At 37.7% G+C, this 18,718-nt stretch overlaps 1 protein-coding gene across 1 annotated transcript; it reads left to right on the plus strand.

Annotated features, from left to right (window-relative positions):
• The first annotated feature begins 9,390 nt into the window (after positions 1–9,390).
• LOC131546002 (taste receptor type 1 member 1-like) lies at positions 9,391–13,189 on the plus strand. The gene is made up of 6 exons (XM_058785269.1): positions 9,391–9,572; positions 9,689–9,986; positions 10,105–10,860; positions 11,071–11,283; positions 11,636–11,756; positions 12,120–13,189. The coding sequence occupies exons 1-6, from the start codon at positions 9,391–9,393 to the stop codon at positions 13,052–13,054; spliced, it is 2,505 nt and encodes an 834-aa protein (XP_058641252.1). The 3' UTR covers positions 13,055–13,189.
• The last annotated feature ends 5,529 nt before the right edge of the window (positions 13,190–18,718 follow it).

An 18,718-nucleotide genomic window follows, 5' to 3' on the forward strand; every position in this document is an offset into this window, starting at 1 on the left:
GATCTCTAGCAGGGCCCTGTAGTGTCCACCCTAATCTCGTCCATATGGCAGCTGGTCCTCCTGGTGGTCCCAGACGCACTGGTTCTACTAGAGTGATCAAATGAGGCTGATCAGCTTCAATGAGAAGAAGAGGGCAAACTCAATCAAAGGGTTCAAGTGGCAAGCCTCTGAGACACTTGTACCTTTTCCGTAAGATGGCAAGTGGGTAGGAATGATCAGCTAAACCCAGATTCTGAGCAGTGAATGCCCCTCTAATATGGTAATTCTGTTTTGGCTGTGAGGCAGGGGAAACACTGAAAGTGACAGATTGAAGTCCTTGAAGAACTTTGGTTTCTTGCCTTATTGTTCTCAATGCCAGTTCCTCAGGAATGCCACACAGGCCAAGCTTATTTGCAGCCTCACAAAGATGTATGGTCCTCTCTGAACCGTCATCGAAGACAGCATAAGTCTCCAGAGCTCGTTCTCGATACTACAGATGAACCTTGACCACTTTCAGCAATACCCGGCTGCAGTCTGTGGGTCGATTCAGGTAAGCAGTGCCAACAGCGGAATATATGCATATTCCCTATTTACCTGCCTTGGCATTGACTTCATGCAGGAATTGGAGGTGTTTATTTTGACAAATGCTGCATGGTTTCTCGAGAGTGCAGTCAGTAACAGCATGAAATCGAACACATTTCATATACCTCTTGTTCTCTGTGATCCAATTATGGATCTGCTCAGTGGTGAAAGTTTGGAAAGTTGCACACTGACTTAAGAATGAATGAATGAATGAGGCATTTATATAGCGCTTTATTGTGTATTGCAATACACCCAAAGCGCTTTACAATCATGTGGGGGGTCTCTCCTCAACCACTACCAGTGTACAGCATCCACTTGGATGATGCGACGGCAGCCACAGGACAACGGCGCCAGTGCGCTCACCACACACCAGCTACAGGTGGAGAGGAGAGAGAGATAGAGCCAATCAAGTGGATGGGGATTATTAGGAGGCCATGATAGACAAGGGCCAGTGGAGGGAATTTGGCCAGGACACCGGGGTTACACCCCTACTCTTTACAATGAGTGTCATGGGATTTTTAATGACCACAGAGAGTCAGGACCTCGGTTTAACGTCTCATCCGAAAGATGGTGCTTTTTTACAGTATAGTGTCCCCATCACTATACTGGGGCGTTAGGACCCACACAGACTGCAGGGTGAGCACCCCCTGCTGGCCTCACTAACACCTCTACCAACAGCTACCTAGTTTTCCCAGGAGGTCTCCCATCCAGGTACTGACCAGGCTCAGCCCTGCTTAGCTTCCATGGGCAACCGGTCTTGGGCTGCAGGGTGATATGGCTGTGGCTAAGAAGTGTTCAGGGCTTTCACAATAGGGACAAAAAGGTTGCACTTTACCTTATCTTTACTTTATCTTTTCCTGCCTGTGGTGGATGCTTTGGGTCCTGGTTCTGGGCTCTTCATCTAGGAGACAGCTTTGGCACCATGGAGGACAGTGGCTGGTCTGGTTAGTCGGACTGGCTTCACTCGGCTCTCAGGATTTCTTTTATTGAGCGGTTCAGTATGACTCTGACACCATGCTTCGTACTGGAGCCACTTGGAGAATTCAGGTAATGTGTACACTGAATCAGACTGAAAATACAGCTCCATTTGTCCCTCAACATCAAGGGTTTCCAGCATTCACACAAGAGCTCTGATCTGCAGTGCAAACCGTTGAAAGGCCTCATGATCCCCCCGCTTGATGTCATGAGCATCCATGACATGGGCAATTCTTTTGAGGGTCAACTGATGCGGCTGATAGAACCTCTCGTTTAAGGCTGCTATTGTGTCAGAGTATGGGGTGGCAGAGTTCAGGTAAGAGTCAGCAATAAGGGAGGCTTCCTCTAATTTAGATGGTCCACCAATAATTGGTATCGTAACGTTATGAAGCTACGAGAATACTTTTTGTACGCAAAAAAAAAAATAATTCAACAATTCCTCTCCTCTGCGTCAGCGAAGCGCCATTTCTTAACGTTACGGTTGAACCACTGATGGCAGATGGACTATTCTGGCGACGTCTTTCATAATTTTCTGGGCCAAGACAGTGAAAATTGTTTGGCAGTCAATGGGACAGTCACAAGCCTCCTGGTTTTCATCCAAAATATCTTAAATTGTGTTCCGAAGACGAACAAGATTTTACGGGTGGAGTAACCCTTTAACAGTTACATCACTCTCTGTACTCACTCCGGTCTCAACCTCATGGCCCTAACTGAGACTTGGATCAAACCTCAGGACACTGCCTCTCCTGCAGCTCTCAACACTAATTTCACTTTTTCCCACACCCCACGCACAATTGGGAGGGGTGGAGGTACGGGTCTCCTTATTTCAAATGATTGGAAATTTGATCTTCTACCATCTCTTACAGGCAACAGTTCATTTGAATCTCATGCTATTACTATTACCCACCCTGTTAAAATCCACTTTGTAGTTGTGTATCGTCCCCCAGGTCAACTGGGTAACTTATTGGAGGAGTTGGATGTATTGCTCTCAAACTTTCCTGAGGATGGTACTCCTCTGGTACTGCTTGGTGACTTCAACATCGCTCTAAACTAAGAGCTGCAGAGAGGAAGTGGCACAAATCTTAAAACTCTACTGACCTTAGTGTGTATCAGTCACTCCTCTCTTCCTTCTCTGCAAATATCTCCATTGCTAAAACGACATACTACCACAACAAAATCAACAACTGTTCAGACTCTCGCACTCTTTTCAAAACTTTCTCTTCTCTTCTCTGTTCTCCTCCCCCTCCTCCTTCATCAACTCTTACAGCTGATGACTTTGCAATTTTCTTTACAATAAAACAAGAACCATCAGTGACCAATTCCTCTCACCACAAACTGATAACTTCTTACCAACAAATACACACTCTCTCACCTCCTTCTCTCCTCTCTCGGAGGTGGAGGTCTCCAAACTCATCCTTTCCAATCATCCCACTACCTGTCTGCTAGATCCTATCCCCACTCACCTCCTTCAGGCCATTTCAGTCATACCTGCGCTTACTCACATTATCAACACCTCTCTTCACACTGGTACATTTCCCACAGCATTTAAGCAGGCTCGGGTAACCCCACTGCTTAAAAAACCCTCTCTAAATCCAGCACTTTTAGAACACTACAAACCGGTATCCCTTCTTCCATTCATTGCAAAGACACTTGAGCGAGTTGTGTTCAACCAACTCTCTTTGTTTCTTGCACAGAACAATCTTCTGGACAACACCCAATCTAGCTTCAGAAGCGGCCACTCTACTGAGACTGCCCTACTCTTGGTTACAGAAGCCCTGAGACTGGCAAGAGCGGCTTCCAAATCCTCTGTACTCATCTTACTGAACCTGTCTGCTGCTTTTGACACAGTTAACCATCAGATCTTCCTGTCCACTCTCAGAAAGATGGGCATCTCAGGAACCACGCTCCTGTGGTTCGAGTCTTACCTCTCAGATAGGTCCTTCAGGGTGTCTTGGAGGGGTGAGGTTTCAAAGTCACAACTTCTGGCTACTGGGGTTCCTCAAGGCTCAGTGCTTGAACCACTTCTCTTCTCCATCTACATGTCGTCATTACGATTGGTCATTCAGAAGCATGGCTTTTCTTATCACTGCTATGCTGATGACACTCAACTCTACCTCTCATTCCTACCAGATGATCCGATGTGCCCATCTGGTGGAATGACCTCCCGATCTCAATTCGAACAGCTGAGTCTTTAGCCATTTTCAAAAATCATCTAAAGACACATCTTTTTCGCCAGCACCTGACCAACTAATACTAACACTAATACTAACACTTACCTATTATGTCTATCTATAAAAAAAAAAAATAGCTACGTCTACTGTGCTGGACTAACTGAGACTTGTCATGGCACTTGTATACTGCTGCACTCTTGATGGTCTGATTGCTTCTATTGTTCTCATTTGTACGTCGCTTTGGATAAAAGCCTCTGCTAAATGATTAAATGTAAATGTAAATGTACTGCCCTCCTCTTTGGGTCTAAATGTAGTCTGTGCTGCCATATTTCCTACATGAGAGGAAGTCAGTTCTCTGTGGCCAGTTACATTCACTTGGAAGTCTGACAAATGGTTGGCAGTCGGATTTGCCGTTTTGGCTGCACAGATTCTGAAAGGTCTTCACTCTTGTCTTTAGAAGTATCCATCCTTAACCAAGGTAAGCACTGAGATCTGGCTCGAAGGACCAGAAATGTTTCAGAGAAAGGAACGCAGGCACGTGGGAGGCTATAGTTCTTGCCCTGGAACGTCGATCAGAACGTAGCACAGGAGGCAGGAATCAATTTGAACAGTTTACTGAATTTTCTTCAGCAGCATAGACATACATTAGACGGTATAGTAGTTGCAGCATGGGGGTTACAATCTTGGTATATTTTGGTATATTCTTTACATATGATTAGGTACAGAGCAAATAATGAATTTATCAGTCTCAATGATACAGGAACAACACTCAAATCACCTACAAACATCGTGCATAATCATTCTTTAATGACGTTCATCATTTGCTAATGACAAGGCATGACTCTTCATTTCTCTCGAATGGATTTATGGACAAATTACTAGATTATTTCTAAATCAATACATAATCAATCTCAATCAAGTAAGGAATAATATAAAACTCACTTTTCTCCCATGGATGCACACAGTTATTAATAATCACCACCAACACTGCATCACGATTTCTGGAACCGTCTTCTTATGGCCGCTGCCATCATGAGTAAATGATGTTATTTTGAGCCAGAGTCTGTGCAGTAGTGCCGTGAGGTGGAGCCGCAGTATCAAACTCCCGCCCAAATGGCAGACTCAATCAACCATAATGACACGCCCTGTTTTTATCAACTTTATCATCAGATTACTAGCTAAAATCCAATTTATCACAAAAACGAACAATTGAATATATATCAGCGTGATGACAACTACCTTAAATGACCAAAACCTTATTTCGGAAACCTGTATTGGAAGTGTAATTTATTTTTACAATTTTGACTCAATTCCCATTCGTTTACATGGAGAGGGCGGGGTTTATGACCCGTACTGCAGCCAGCCACCAGGGGGCGATCAAAGAGAAATGTCCCAATTGACCTATTGCCTAATCCTGGTTTAACCTATCCCTCTCTATGAAACCAGGCCTAGCTTTTCTAATCTTTTTGTATTCTTTTTATTTAATATACAATTAACAAAAGCAAAAAAAGCCTCAAACCAGAGATGTTCACAAGTCTTTAACTTGGAGTCCGAGTCAAGTCTGAAGTCTTTGGTCACGAGTCCGCGTCGAGTCTCAATTCATTTAATGGCTCGCTAAAAAAAAATCCCATTCAGAAATCTCATGTATTGAAATCTTCATATTTACGAAGTTTTTCATAGGCTATAGACAAAATATATGATCTATGTTATGCTTCTTTTTTTTTTTTTTTTAAAGAGGTGTTAAGATGTAAGATTTATGTACATCCAGCCTGTTACTTATGTGTTTTAATCCATTACCATGTTCAAAACAGTTTTTCTGTAATCAAATTCTACAATAAGAGTCCTATCTACCATGACACATAAGGAAATATGTGACAAATATTACAAAACCATACAAATAAAGCATTTCTTTTTGATATAAGTCAGGGGTATTCAATTAAAGTTCCAAGAGGCTCTATATTTTCTTCCAAGCAGAGGTCCGGACAAAATAACAAAAACAAAACAAACAAAAAAAAACATTTTTACATATATTGTATTTTTACATTTAGATACATGCGAGGCCATCTGACAAAAAAATATAGATTCTGTTCAGGCTTTTCCTCCTGAAATCTATAGCCTACTATTTTAAGCTTACTATTTTAATATTTTACTTGTTTACTTGCTTGTTTTGATTGGACAAACTGGGACATTATTGAGGAAGGCTCACTCGATGAAAGAACTACAGTGTTAAATGATTATATTAACTTTTGTGTGGAGCTGGTCATACCTACAAAAGAGATTAAAGTTTATCCAAATAATATACCATATGTGACTAAGGATATTAAAGAAGTTATAAATTTGAGGAAGGTAGCATTTAGGAATAAGGATATTAGGTTACTTAGAGAGAGAGTTAAAAATTATACTAAAGGAAACAAAAGAAGTTCATAAGAGGCGTTTGGAGCAAACCTTTAAGACTAATAACACTAAAAGGTCTGGAACATCATGAAAACAATGACTGGATTGTCATCTTCAAACAAATCTATTGTAACTGATAATGAATTTTGTTTTGGGAATTAACTAAATACCTTTTTTACCAGATTTGAATCAATAGGTACACATGTCAAATGCAATGAAATAATAGACATTGGGGCTCTATCATCATCAGACAGAATTGTAATTGAAGTCGAGGATATTAGAAAAATGTTTCAGTCAATAAATACGAAAAAATCTGTTGGTCCAGATGGATGTAGTGCAGGACTTTTAAAGAATTTTGCACATGAATTGGCCCCAGTGTGGCAATCAGTATTTCAAGCATCAGTTGATACACATACTGTCCCCGTGTTATGGAAGACAGCATATATAAAACCATTACCTAAAATTTCATGTCCAAGAGAATATGAAGATTTTAGACCAATAGCCCTTACCTCAGTAATTGTGAAATGTCTTGAATGATTGTTACTTCAGCACTTGGTTAGGATGGTTGAAAATAGACTTGATCTTTGGCAGTTTGCTTATAAGAAAGGTTGTAGTACTGAAGATGCAGTTGCTGCTTTGGTGCATATTATCTCTAAACAGTTAGAAAAATCCAATACAACTATAAGAACTGTGTTTTTAGACTTTTCGTCCGCGTTCAATACCATAAAGGTTGACATATTGATGTCAAAACTTGTACAGCTGGGTGTAAATCCCTATTTGATTCGTTGGTATATCTCATTCCTTACTAATAGAGTTCAGAGAGTCAAAGTGAAGAAAACGTTGTCATCCGCTATCATAAAAAATGTCGGAGTACCGCAAGGTTGCGTCAGTTCTGCCATACTTTTCACCTTGTATACAGATGACTGTCGAACTAAGTATTAAGTAAAGTATTAAAGTATAAAGTATGTTAAAGTATTCTGATGACACTGTTTTAATATCTGTGTTGAATGACGGGGACAGTCCTGGGTTTCACCAACAGGGTGTGACTCAATTGGTATAATGGAGCGAGAACAATAATCTTGTCATTAATATAAGTAAAACAGAAGAGATTATATTTGGGTCTATATCTGACACTAATATAACGCCTGTTTCTATCCATAATAGAAAAATCAGACAGGTACAAGTACAACATACAAGTATTTAGGAGTAAAGATTGACAATATGTTATCATGGAAAGATCATACTGATGCTCTCTGTAACAGAACAAAGCAGAGAATATACTTTCTTCGTCGTCTTAGGTCATTCGGAGTAAGAAAGCAGATTCTTTTGTTGTTCTTTATGTCTGTGATAATGAGTGTACTGCAATACTGCAACTCCATTTGGTATAGGAGTTTGTCTGTTATGCTAAAAACAAAGTTGTTTAATCAATTAAAAATTTGCTCAAGGATTGTAGGTCAGCCCCTTGAGAAGCTATATGACTCAGCTTATTATAATAATTTGTTAAGACTGGCTAATAATATAGTTTCTGACCCTAATCATGTCCTGCACAATGAGTTTGAATTGTTACCATCAAACCGGAGGTACAGAGTTCCAAGATTTAACAAAGTTAGGCTGAAACACTCCTTTGTGCACCAGGCAATCCTGGAGTTGAATAAGAAACTTAATCAAGAATCAAGAGTATTGTGAACATGGTGTAGATGTATAAGTGCAGTGAAAGGGTAGATGTAATGTTTAAGGGTGTGTAATGTATAATGTGTTTTGTTTCTGTATGGAGGAAATGTATGTTTTGTTTAAAGGATGTTGATTGTTGTAAACATAGATCTGTTATGCAAGAAAAATTTCAGACCTGTCTGACAATAAAGTGCTATATCATATCATATCATCATACTTAAACGCATTATCTAGTTCTAAGTTCTATCCTAGCCATAACAACAATTTTCCCAATTATAATTACATGATTCTTTTGAAATGTTCTTAGCTTACAGATTAATAATGCTAAATGTAGATCAGAAACGTCTCCACACATCTTGTTTGAGCAGTCAGAGTCATAGGTTATAGATAGATAAATATAGTAAGAAAATAACTATATTTGCAGCACTGTTGTTTTCTGCTGTGTTTTAGTGAAAGTAATCTATAATTTTGCTGCTCACCGTGTTTCTGTTGTTGTTACAATAACCGCGTCATCCGCGCCGCCGCGCGCCCGGAGAGAGAGAAAGCGCACGGAGCCGAAAGGGCTTGAATAAAGCGCGTTTGGCTTTAGATAAAAAATATTAGAGTATAGCGCTAGAAAGATATTTGCCATAAACGACCCTGAGCGCTTGTTATGTGATTCGCTCCGCTGTTTTGACGCGCTGCTCACTTAAACTAGTGCTGCAGTTACGGGTGGATGCCGGGGTGCGGAATCGGATGCGGTCCGCCTTTTGAATATATCAGTTATATAAGTGTTTAAGGATTAAGACTCGAGTTGCTTTTCAAATATTCACGAGTCCTTTCCCTCGAGTCGAGTCAAGTCTGGAGTCATTTCAGGTCGAGTCTGAAGTCTATAAAAATGCGACTCGAGTGCCCATCTCGGCCTCTAACACTAGCTTGCTCTATTCTTTTGCTATTCTATCTGTTTTCTTTTTTTATTATATAAAAAAACAACAACAGCCTTGCTGTACTGCATTAAGCTAACGGAAACTTATAGCATTTGCATAACATTGCTCTTTTGTTGATTTTGATTGCTTCCATTGTCCTCATTTCTAAGTCCCTTTGGATAAAAGCGTCTGCTAAATGACTAAATGTAATGCAAATGTAATATATACATATCATGCTAATTAAGTTGATCGACTAGATGAGCTCCACCTATGCTGAATTGACTGATCACCTGATCGTGCTCCTACCAAACCTTGCAAATAAAACATCATTTAGGCCTATATATATATATATATATATATATATTTTTTTTTATTATTATTATTTTTTCACCATCTCTAAACTGGGAAACCTTGCTGAGAGCTCAGAAGGTTACAGCTTGTTTCACAAAAGTGTGATTTGTAGATTCAAAAAATGTGTAGAATTTGCTATGTATGAGGAGGCCTTTGTGGTGTAATGCTCTATTTAATAACTGATTAACATATACTTTGTGTGTTAGACATGGAAATGGACATTTGTATCATGTTTGAAAATAGTGGTTTAAGCAAATTGAAATGTGTTTTAAGAAAATTAAGCTGAAAATATGAGCCTGACTGCTCTCAAACAGCTAGCCACTATACATCCCTGCTTCATGACCAGCAGTCCATCTTTAACCATGCTTCTCAGTAGCATTTACGTTTTTCTTTTGTGCTTTACTAATTGTTTCTTTTTCAAAGTTTCTTGTTCAACATCTGAATTCAGATTGGAGGGCGATTACTTATTGGGTGGCCTTTTTGCTTTACATGAAATTGACCGTGTGACACCTGTTTTCACCCCGGAGACCACTGAATGTTTCTGGTAAGCAATGATCTTTTACCAGTCTAGGGTTATCAGTAATTTAAATCAAAGCAGCATTTCCTCAAAGTCACATTTCAATTACATGCTACTAACTTCCACACTTATGTTTTTTTAAGGCACAGTTCCTCAAAATCTGGCTATAAAATATTGCAAGTAATGAGGTTTGCTGTTGAGGAGATTAATAATTCCACAACTCTTTTGCCCAATGTTTCTCTGGGCTATGAAATTTTTGACCATTGTTCTAACACAAGGAATTTCCATTCAGTCTTAAGCTTTATCTCAAAAAATGGCTCAATAAGACCAAAAGAAAAACTCAACAACTATCAGCCTAAAGTGATTGCTTTAACAGGACCATTTGGAAGCACAAGAACTATAACCGTTGCACCACTGTTCACAATGGACCTAATACCAGTGGTAAATGATGTTACTTTTTACACAGTTTACATAAAATGCTTACCCACTTAATTCCTATATTTTGTTCAGGACTACCAAGTTATAATGCTGAGTTGGAGTGTTTTCTTCTCTTTCAAAGGTGAATTATGGAGCTGCTAGCTATGTATTAAGCGATAAACTTCAGTATCCTTCTTTTGTGAGAACAATTCCTAGCAACAAAGACCTGGTAGAGATGATTATTCACATCATACAGTGGTTTGGATGGAACTGGGTTGCCTTTCTTGGTAGTCAAGACGATTATAGTTCAGATGGACTAAAGCTGTTTAACAAGTACATAAGCAATACTGGCATTTGTTTGGCCTATCAAGAGGGTCTAAGTCTAAATGCAAACTACAGTCTAGCACTTAAAAAGATTGATAAGCTCAACATCAATGTCATTGTAGTTTTTGCTTTGACACAATATGCAAATAAAATTATCAAAGCAGCCATAGCGAACAACATCCAAGACAAAGTATGGATTGCAAGTCCAGCATGGGCTATGAATAAACAGCTTCCAAGAGAGCCAGGAATCAGGAAAATTGGCACAATCATTGGTGTTACAGAGAGACTGTTGTCATTGCCCGGATTTAATGAATTTGTCTACAATAAAGCCAAAGGAACAACCGATGTTAACCATAATGATAGAGCTGAGAGTGAAGTCCAGAGGAAGAGTAAGACATATAATCAAGATTGTGATTACTGCTCATTGATGACTGCAGAGGAGATTATAAATGAAAATCCCACACACTCCTTTGCCGTCTATTCTGCAGTGTATACCATAGCTCATGCACTACATAAAGTTCTGCAGTGCGACACGAATGAATGCCCCAAAAACACAATAGCCAAACCATACATGGTTAGTGAATACATTTTAATCCATGAAGTTGAATTATTTTATACATTATTAAAGCAACGTTTTATGAAATTACATATTAAACATGGTGCTATTGGTAATATTATTTCATTTTACAATAATTTCATGGATAAAACAAAAGTTTTATTGATGTTATTGTAAAATTATTATTACAAATTATTTGTCACTTTTTTTTTTTTTAACACAAAACAGCTTCTGGAAGAAATAAAGAAGTTGAATTTTCCACTCAGTGGCCGTCAGGTGAAATACGATGATAATTATGATCCAACTATCAGTTATGCAGTTGTGCTCTGGCGCACTGATGTGAATCCTCCACAGTTTAAGGTGGTGGGCTCATATGATAAACTTCCAGAAATTAATTTTACCATCAACAACACTCGCATGCCCTGGCATAACAATGGTTCAGTAAGTCAATGTTTGTTGAACCTTCATCTAAACATTTAGCTTTACATTTGTATACATTTCTCCAAACGAAGGTCAATTAAGTTTTTTTCTTCTAATTAAGTTACAGATATCTAAACGGCTTTATTTTAGCTGTCTATTAACAGTTGCAGGATCTAAGAATTTTTTTTTTGTGTTTTTAAGTTAATTATGTAATTGCTATTTTGTAATTCACAATCAGTTTATGGCAATTATATTGTGTTCAGTTTTCAGGCTGTATTAATTGTTTGAGAGCACTGATCTTATTTTACAGAAATGTGTAAAATATGTTTTTAAAAACAGTGTAAAAAGTGAACTTTTTTCCTGTTCCTTAAAGGTTCCTTTCTCAAACTGCTCTGTTGAGTGCAAGGCAGGATATTCAAGGCAACCTGAAGGTTTTCATAGTTGCTGTTTTACGTGTAAAAAATGCCCACGTAACAGCTATGTGAATTTTTCTAGTAAGTACCATAGGAGGTGGTCGTCATCTTGATATTTAAAAAGATGAAGAAAAAAAAAATCTATCTGATTTACTGGCACCTCATGTGATTTCAAACCTTTATGTATGTATGTATGTATGTATCTATCTATCTATCTATCTATCTATCTATCTGCAGAACACAAAAGAAGATATTTTGAAAAATGATGGTAACCATTCTATTGACTTCCATTTTTTTTGTCCAGTGGAGGTCAATTGAAAGGACTATCACTTTAAGCTTCTTCAATCCATTCCATTCTCATCAATTAATTTTTATTATGGCTTTTAGCAAAATACAATATATAAATAAATATAAATATAAATATATTATTTTACTGTTTTCCAGGGGACCCCTACACCTGTCTTCCGTGTGCAGAGAGTGAATGGTCTGATGAGGGCAGCACGACATGTAAGACACGTTCTGTTGTCTATCCTCAGTTCACAGAAATCCCCTCCATCATTGTCATGATTTCTGCCGCATGCCTAATTATTCTCCTTTTTGCCGTATTTTGCCTTTTTGTATACAATTACGATACACCAGTGGTGAAGTCTGCTGGTGGCAGCATGTGTTTCCTCATGTTGATCAGTTTGATGTTGTCTAGCATAAGTGTGTTCTTTTTCTTTGGAAAACCTACTTCTGTATTTTGCCTCCTGAGAAATGGCATATTTGCTTTTTTCTTCACTGTGTGTTCTTCCTGTTTGACTGTCCGTTCCTTTCAAATTATTTGTGTTTTTAAAATGGCTACTCAGTTCCCTAAAGTGCACAGTCTTTGGGTAAAACACAATGGCCAGTGGCTCTTCATTGCATTTTCTTCTTTCATTCATTTAATTTCTTGTGTGATATGGATGACTGTCAATCCTGTCAAACCCACTGCTGACTCGTGGTCTTTTAAAGACCAACTTATGCTCATCTGTGAAAGGGGGAACAATATAACCTTTACCATAGTCGTGTTTATAAGTTGGTTTCTTGGTTTCCTGTGTCTCTTGTTTTCGTATATCGGAAGAGATTTGCCGAAAAATTACAATGAGGCCAAATCAATAACTTTTAGTCTCATTTTGTACTATCTGACCTGGATTGCATACTTCACAGTAGGCCTCACTCTCAAAAGCAAATACCTGATAACTTTAAATGCAGTGGCCCAGATATCCAGCATAAATGGAATTCTCTTTGGTTATTTCATACCAAAATCTTACATCATAATATTCCAACCGCAAAAAAACACTCCTGCATACTTTCAAGCATCTATTCAGAATTACACCCAAACCATTAGTAGGTCTTAGACATTAGTCTTTATGTATAGAGAATTACCTCTTCAACTCTGTGTTAGTGGTTTAGATTCTTCGCTATTATGTTACCACAATTTTAAAGAAGCTCATAGGCAAAGTAGAGAATGGAGATCTATTCTGGGATTCAGTCTGCCATAAGAAACTGTGATTTTTTAGAATAAAAGAGTGATTTAAATATATATAAAGGTTTAAATATTTACATGCTAATATTTACATTTGTACTAAAACTTGTAATAAAGAACATTTTCAAAATGACTTAGTGTCCAAGTAATTTATATAGATTTGGGAGGTGTGGATCAGCTATTTTGTATGTTTGATGTCATACTGACTGTCTATTCAAACTCACATTATATATTTTACTGAACAATTCAGTTCACTTCATAGTTTTACACTGTATTATTTTCTAATAAAACATTTAAAGTTAAAATATATTAAAAGTAAATTCTAACAACAAAACCGTGCTTTACTGAATTCTACAATATAGTTGAAACACATGCACTAATTACAAATCAGGGTTTTCATTAAGGAGTCATATTATAGTGTTATATACTTAATTTAAACAGTTTAAATAAAACAGTTTGCAGTTGTACAGCATGTAAATATGTACTGTACAACTTTACATAAAAGTTTATATTTACAATATATATATATATATATATATATATATATATATACAGTATATACACTGTAAAAAACCCAATTAACAATTATGTTGGAAGTGCAAAAATACTTAAGTTGAACTAATTTTATTGCTTGGGCTTAGTTGAGAAGACATATTAAGTCTGCACAAATATAATTTAAAAACATTAAATGAATGGTTATTTTCAAATCCAGTCAACAATCAGAATGCTAAATGCTGACTAAACTAATGAAAACAAATCCAGCCAACACTGAGATCATTCAGCACGTGCACGCGCCTGAGTGACGTCGCAGGAGAAACACATCAGTTCACGCATCAGATAAGTCCCACTAAATAAATGTTATTTTTTAAACGAGAAAATCATGCAACATATTCGATTTTTTTGAGTGGGCATTTAGAAAGTGTTTTATGAGTTATATATCCGAAGAAAAGTGGATATAAGACAGTGTATGTCAAGTTCAGGCGTCAGGTAAGTCAAGTGTAACTGAATAACTGTTTGTACGTTACTTAACGTTAAACTGAAGGAAAACGTACATTTAAAAGGTGTAAATGTTTTATTTAAAACGTATATATTTATACACAAACGTACAAAATATATAAAAACAATTAAAATAAGCATTGCATAGCATGTCTGAGGGAAATTTAAGTGAAGAGAATGTAGTCTCAAAATGTATTATACAGTTCTCTGTGCTATAGTCTTACCCCTCAAAACATCTAGCTATTAGTTCATCGTATAAGTCATTAAATGCAAAATGGTTGATCTAGTTGTCATTAACTGTCAAGCATATTTTCTATACATTTATTAGACTTTTTGTAAATTTGCCATGGATTGTGCAAGTGAATCTTGACTTTCACTAATGAGGAGAATATAGATCAACCAATTATAAACCAGTTCTCTGAAATAGCTCAAAGGTGCATCTCATGAATCTTCAATTGGAAAGCATATATAGACAGAGGACAACACAAGAGTTACACATTCTGACGATGGATGAACATCCAGAAAACGATCAGGGTCAACAGCCGAGAGGAAGAAGAGGAGTAAAGATGCTTCGTGGAAGGGTACAGAGGCAAAACAGGGAAAGAGGCAGAAGAGGCCAAGGACAGAGGCGCATATCAGACGAAATAAGGGCCACTGTTGTGGACCGTGTTGTCAATCATGGCCTTACAATGGCTGAAGGGTGCAGCTAAATATTGGGAGATCAACCATATTCTCAATTATTCAACCATTTTGAAACAGTCTCTTTCAATCTATATCCCACATACAGTAATGTGTAAATTTGTACATTTGAAGGGATATATGGAATAAGAAGCGCAGCCTTCTGCATTTTAATACAGAAACTGTCATCCAAACTGTTTCCATAGTTTACATCAGAACATCCCTCCAGAGTACACTGTTATATTGACAACATGACTAAGCAATTTGACTGTCTTATCCGTACACAATAACACAAGGACTTGTCATTCTGATGGCACTGACATGTTCATTGACACAGATATTTATTTTTGAGAGATGAACTAAGTATTTTGAGCAAGAGACTGGCTTTTGCAGGTAATCCATGGTGTTTTGCTATTTGTACGAGTTGTTCTGAGAAATGCACTTACTGTTATGCAAATATTAAGGATGATTCGAGAAATGCACCAAAGCGACTGAGAAAAACTGTAATGTGTATGTCTTTAAATGAGTCTGGGTCTGCCTGTCATGTGACTGATCACATGACAGGAAATAGGAAGTGGGACAGCATAAAGGAGGCAGCAGGCAAAATAATTGTGGTCAGTGACCAAAGGACTGCACCAGCTGGATTGAAGAGTTGTTTTAAGGACTTTCCATTCCAGCATCTCACCTGTTTTGGGATTATCACTTTCTTTGGATTGTATATACACCGGTGGACACTTTTACATTGGAACTTACAGCACACTGGATTTCTTAAGGACTGTTTTAACGGTATGGAATTGAAAGACTCTGTGCTTTTAACAGCCTAGGATTTCTAGTTTTATTGTGTTGTTTTAAGTTCTTTGTGAATTTTGTAAATACACTATTTATTCCTTCTACTTTTGTTGTTGTCTCATCTTTTAAAACACTTATTTTACCTCACACAGTTTAATCTGACCCCATTTTAAATTCATGTAATTCGGCCGATCGTTACAGTGTCATTCTCCTTTAAATGTTAATGAACTCTGCTGACTCCGCCCCTCTCTTCACTCACCTACAGGTTTTGATAAATCGCCGACAAATGCCCGACATCGGAGGCAAATCGGAGCTTGTTCACACGAGTGACAATCGCGCAGTGTGAATTACCAAAGACGCGATCTGAGGGAATCGCCAACACGTCGCCGACACCTGTGAAATATTTGGCATGCTAAATATCTGGAGCTGTCGGCGATTCACAATCCTGCTGTGTGCAATGATTTCTGACTGAAAACTACATCACGATGACCTTCAGCCAATGAGAGACAAAGATACAGGGCAGAGGGAAGTTCAGTGAGGAGTTATAGACCGTATTAGTATTTTAATATGTACAATTATATCAGAAATAAGACAGAATATACTCTGTATATAGAATATTTCTATATACAGAAACAAGCACAAACGCTTGACCAGCCGCAACATCAGCATAACAGTTACTGCAAATTATCATTTACCACTCTTTGCAGAACACAATCCCTGTTCCCTGCATCTCCCTCCTGCATAATCAGTTTTTCTTTTTGTAGCTGGAAATCAGCACACAAACCATTTGCGGGCTATATTTTTTTAATACTTCCAGTCTCGCTCGAGAACAACGGGCTGCCGCACGTGGGTTCTCGCGTTATTTCCTTATCACTTCTCGCGTGTGTTTTGTTGTGAAACGTAGTTTGCGGATCAGACAGAGTTGTCTGCGATTCTTCCTATCGTGCAGTGTGAAAGCCCCTGTCGCCGATCCATCGTGCAATGTGAACACAGCAGCGACTGAATGCTACCCCAGATAGTCACGCAGTGTGAAAACAACAGCGATCCGACGAGTTTGAAAATCGTGCAGTGTGAACTCGGCATTACTTTAGCCGCATTCATCTTGAAACTTGCTAATTAGCACATTATTAGGAAAGGCCATTTGCAAAGATTCATTTAAAAAACCTTGTACTCACTTTTTCTGGAGGTGAAGCTGGATCACGAATGATTCGCGCGAACATAGACGCATTTATGTAGATGGAGGGCGCATTCCCTTCAGAACCAAACCTAATCCTCTTCTTCAATCCTCAAATGACGGGAGTAAATGACTACTGCTATGTTCATTATTACATCCAACAACAAAACACCTCAATCGCTTAGGAGTCATTCTTGTCTACATCTGCTCCGGCGGTGAAACAACTGATGACAGCTCACTCAGGGCGGGTCTGAGGTAAGACACCAGTGCAGTCTGTGCTGAAACGCTGCTGTCAATCAACAATCGTGGGAGGGGCCTCCGTCCGTGTGAAGTCACACGGACAGACGGCTCGATTTGAGAAAGCCCTCCAAAAATTCATATATGACCAGACTTGTCTTTAAATTCAGATAGCTCTAAAAAGGAAACTCCCTGTTTCCACAGAACAGTATCAATTCAGATTAGTAGTTCACAACCCCAGGGTGTCACTTAGGTCTGATGTAGCACTACAAAATAAAAGCCCACCAAAACTCATATATGACCAGTTTAGATTTTAAATTCAGATAGCTCTAAATAGGAAACTCCCTGTTTCCACAGAACAGTTTGTAATTTCTCATCAGACAGTTTTTTTTCATATTAATTGGTTTATTTATTTATTTATAGCAGACCGTTTTAAATTTATAATTCATTCATTCATTCATTGACAGAGAAACTGGCTCAATAATTGAAAGCTATAGATCGCTTTTCCTCTGATCTGTTTTAACACGCTATTACTGTAACGCGTAGTATATGCGTGCACCACAAAATAACGTGGCGGCTAGAATGACTGTGTTTTTCAAAGTGGAGGTTGGCCTGACTGCAGTCAGCGAGCGGTGGAGAGGAGCAGCGCTTTCAATTAAACACAGATATTATGTTGCTTCTCACAGCACAGCTATTGCCATTTTCTTATGTGTATTTGATTTAATCAGACGGCGGTTCGATTAGCAGGATTTTTGTGCAGATTCACATCTTGGAAGGGAGAGCTGGTTATGTAGCCTAGTCTCAATGGGTCACGTTTCAGTCACTATTTCATATTCATTCCATTTTCTGACAACAGAAACAGTAAAATATACCAATACCAACAGTTTTATTGAGAATTTAGCTGCATCAAAACAGTGTGTGGGCACAGAGAGGCAAACAAATCTAATAATAAATGTACATTTTGCAATTTTAGAAGAAGTGAGCTGCCCTGTTGTGCAAAAATGTAAACAGGTTTGTGTAAGTAAATTGCTCAGTGCAAAGAAAGAGAAGTAATGGGAACCTGGAATTTCTTTTTTCATGTGTCTAATAGACATGAACAAGTTCTTTGAAAAATATCTATGACCTTTGAAACATGTCTAGTCTTCACTCTCTATGCTGACTATGGTTTCAATAATAATAAACATACATTTGCATAAAGCATCCATATTTGTCCATGCCCATGTTGATTAGAGTATTAAAAACTTGAAAAGTATTAATTTAAGGTACATTTAGAACAAATAAAAATTTACGATTAAGTTGATTAATCACAAGTTAACTCATGACAATCATGCGATTAATCACGACTAAAAAAATTAATCAATTGACAGCCCTAATATATATATATATATATTAGTGCTGTCAAATGATTAATTGGGATTAATCGCATCCAAAATAAATGTTTTTGTTTACATAATATATGTGTGTGTGTACTGTGTATATTTATTATGTTTATATAAATACACATGCATGAATGTATATATTTAAGAAAAATATGTCATGTTTATACATTTACAATATTTGTATATAATATAAATTATATGAATATAAATATATAAATATATATATATATATATATATATATATATACCTGTACATACATCCATGCTATACTTCATATTAAAT

Source organism: Onychostoma macrolepis, chromosome 08 (genome assembly GCF_012432095.1).
Source record: "Onychostoma macrolepis isolate SWU-2019 chromosome 08, ASM1243209v1, whole genome shotgun sequence".
Lineage (NCBI taxonomy): Eukaryota > Metazoa > Chordata > Actinopteri > Cypriniformes > Cyprinidae > Onychostoma > Onychostoma macrolepis.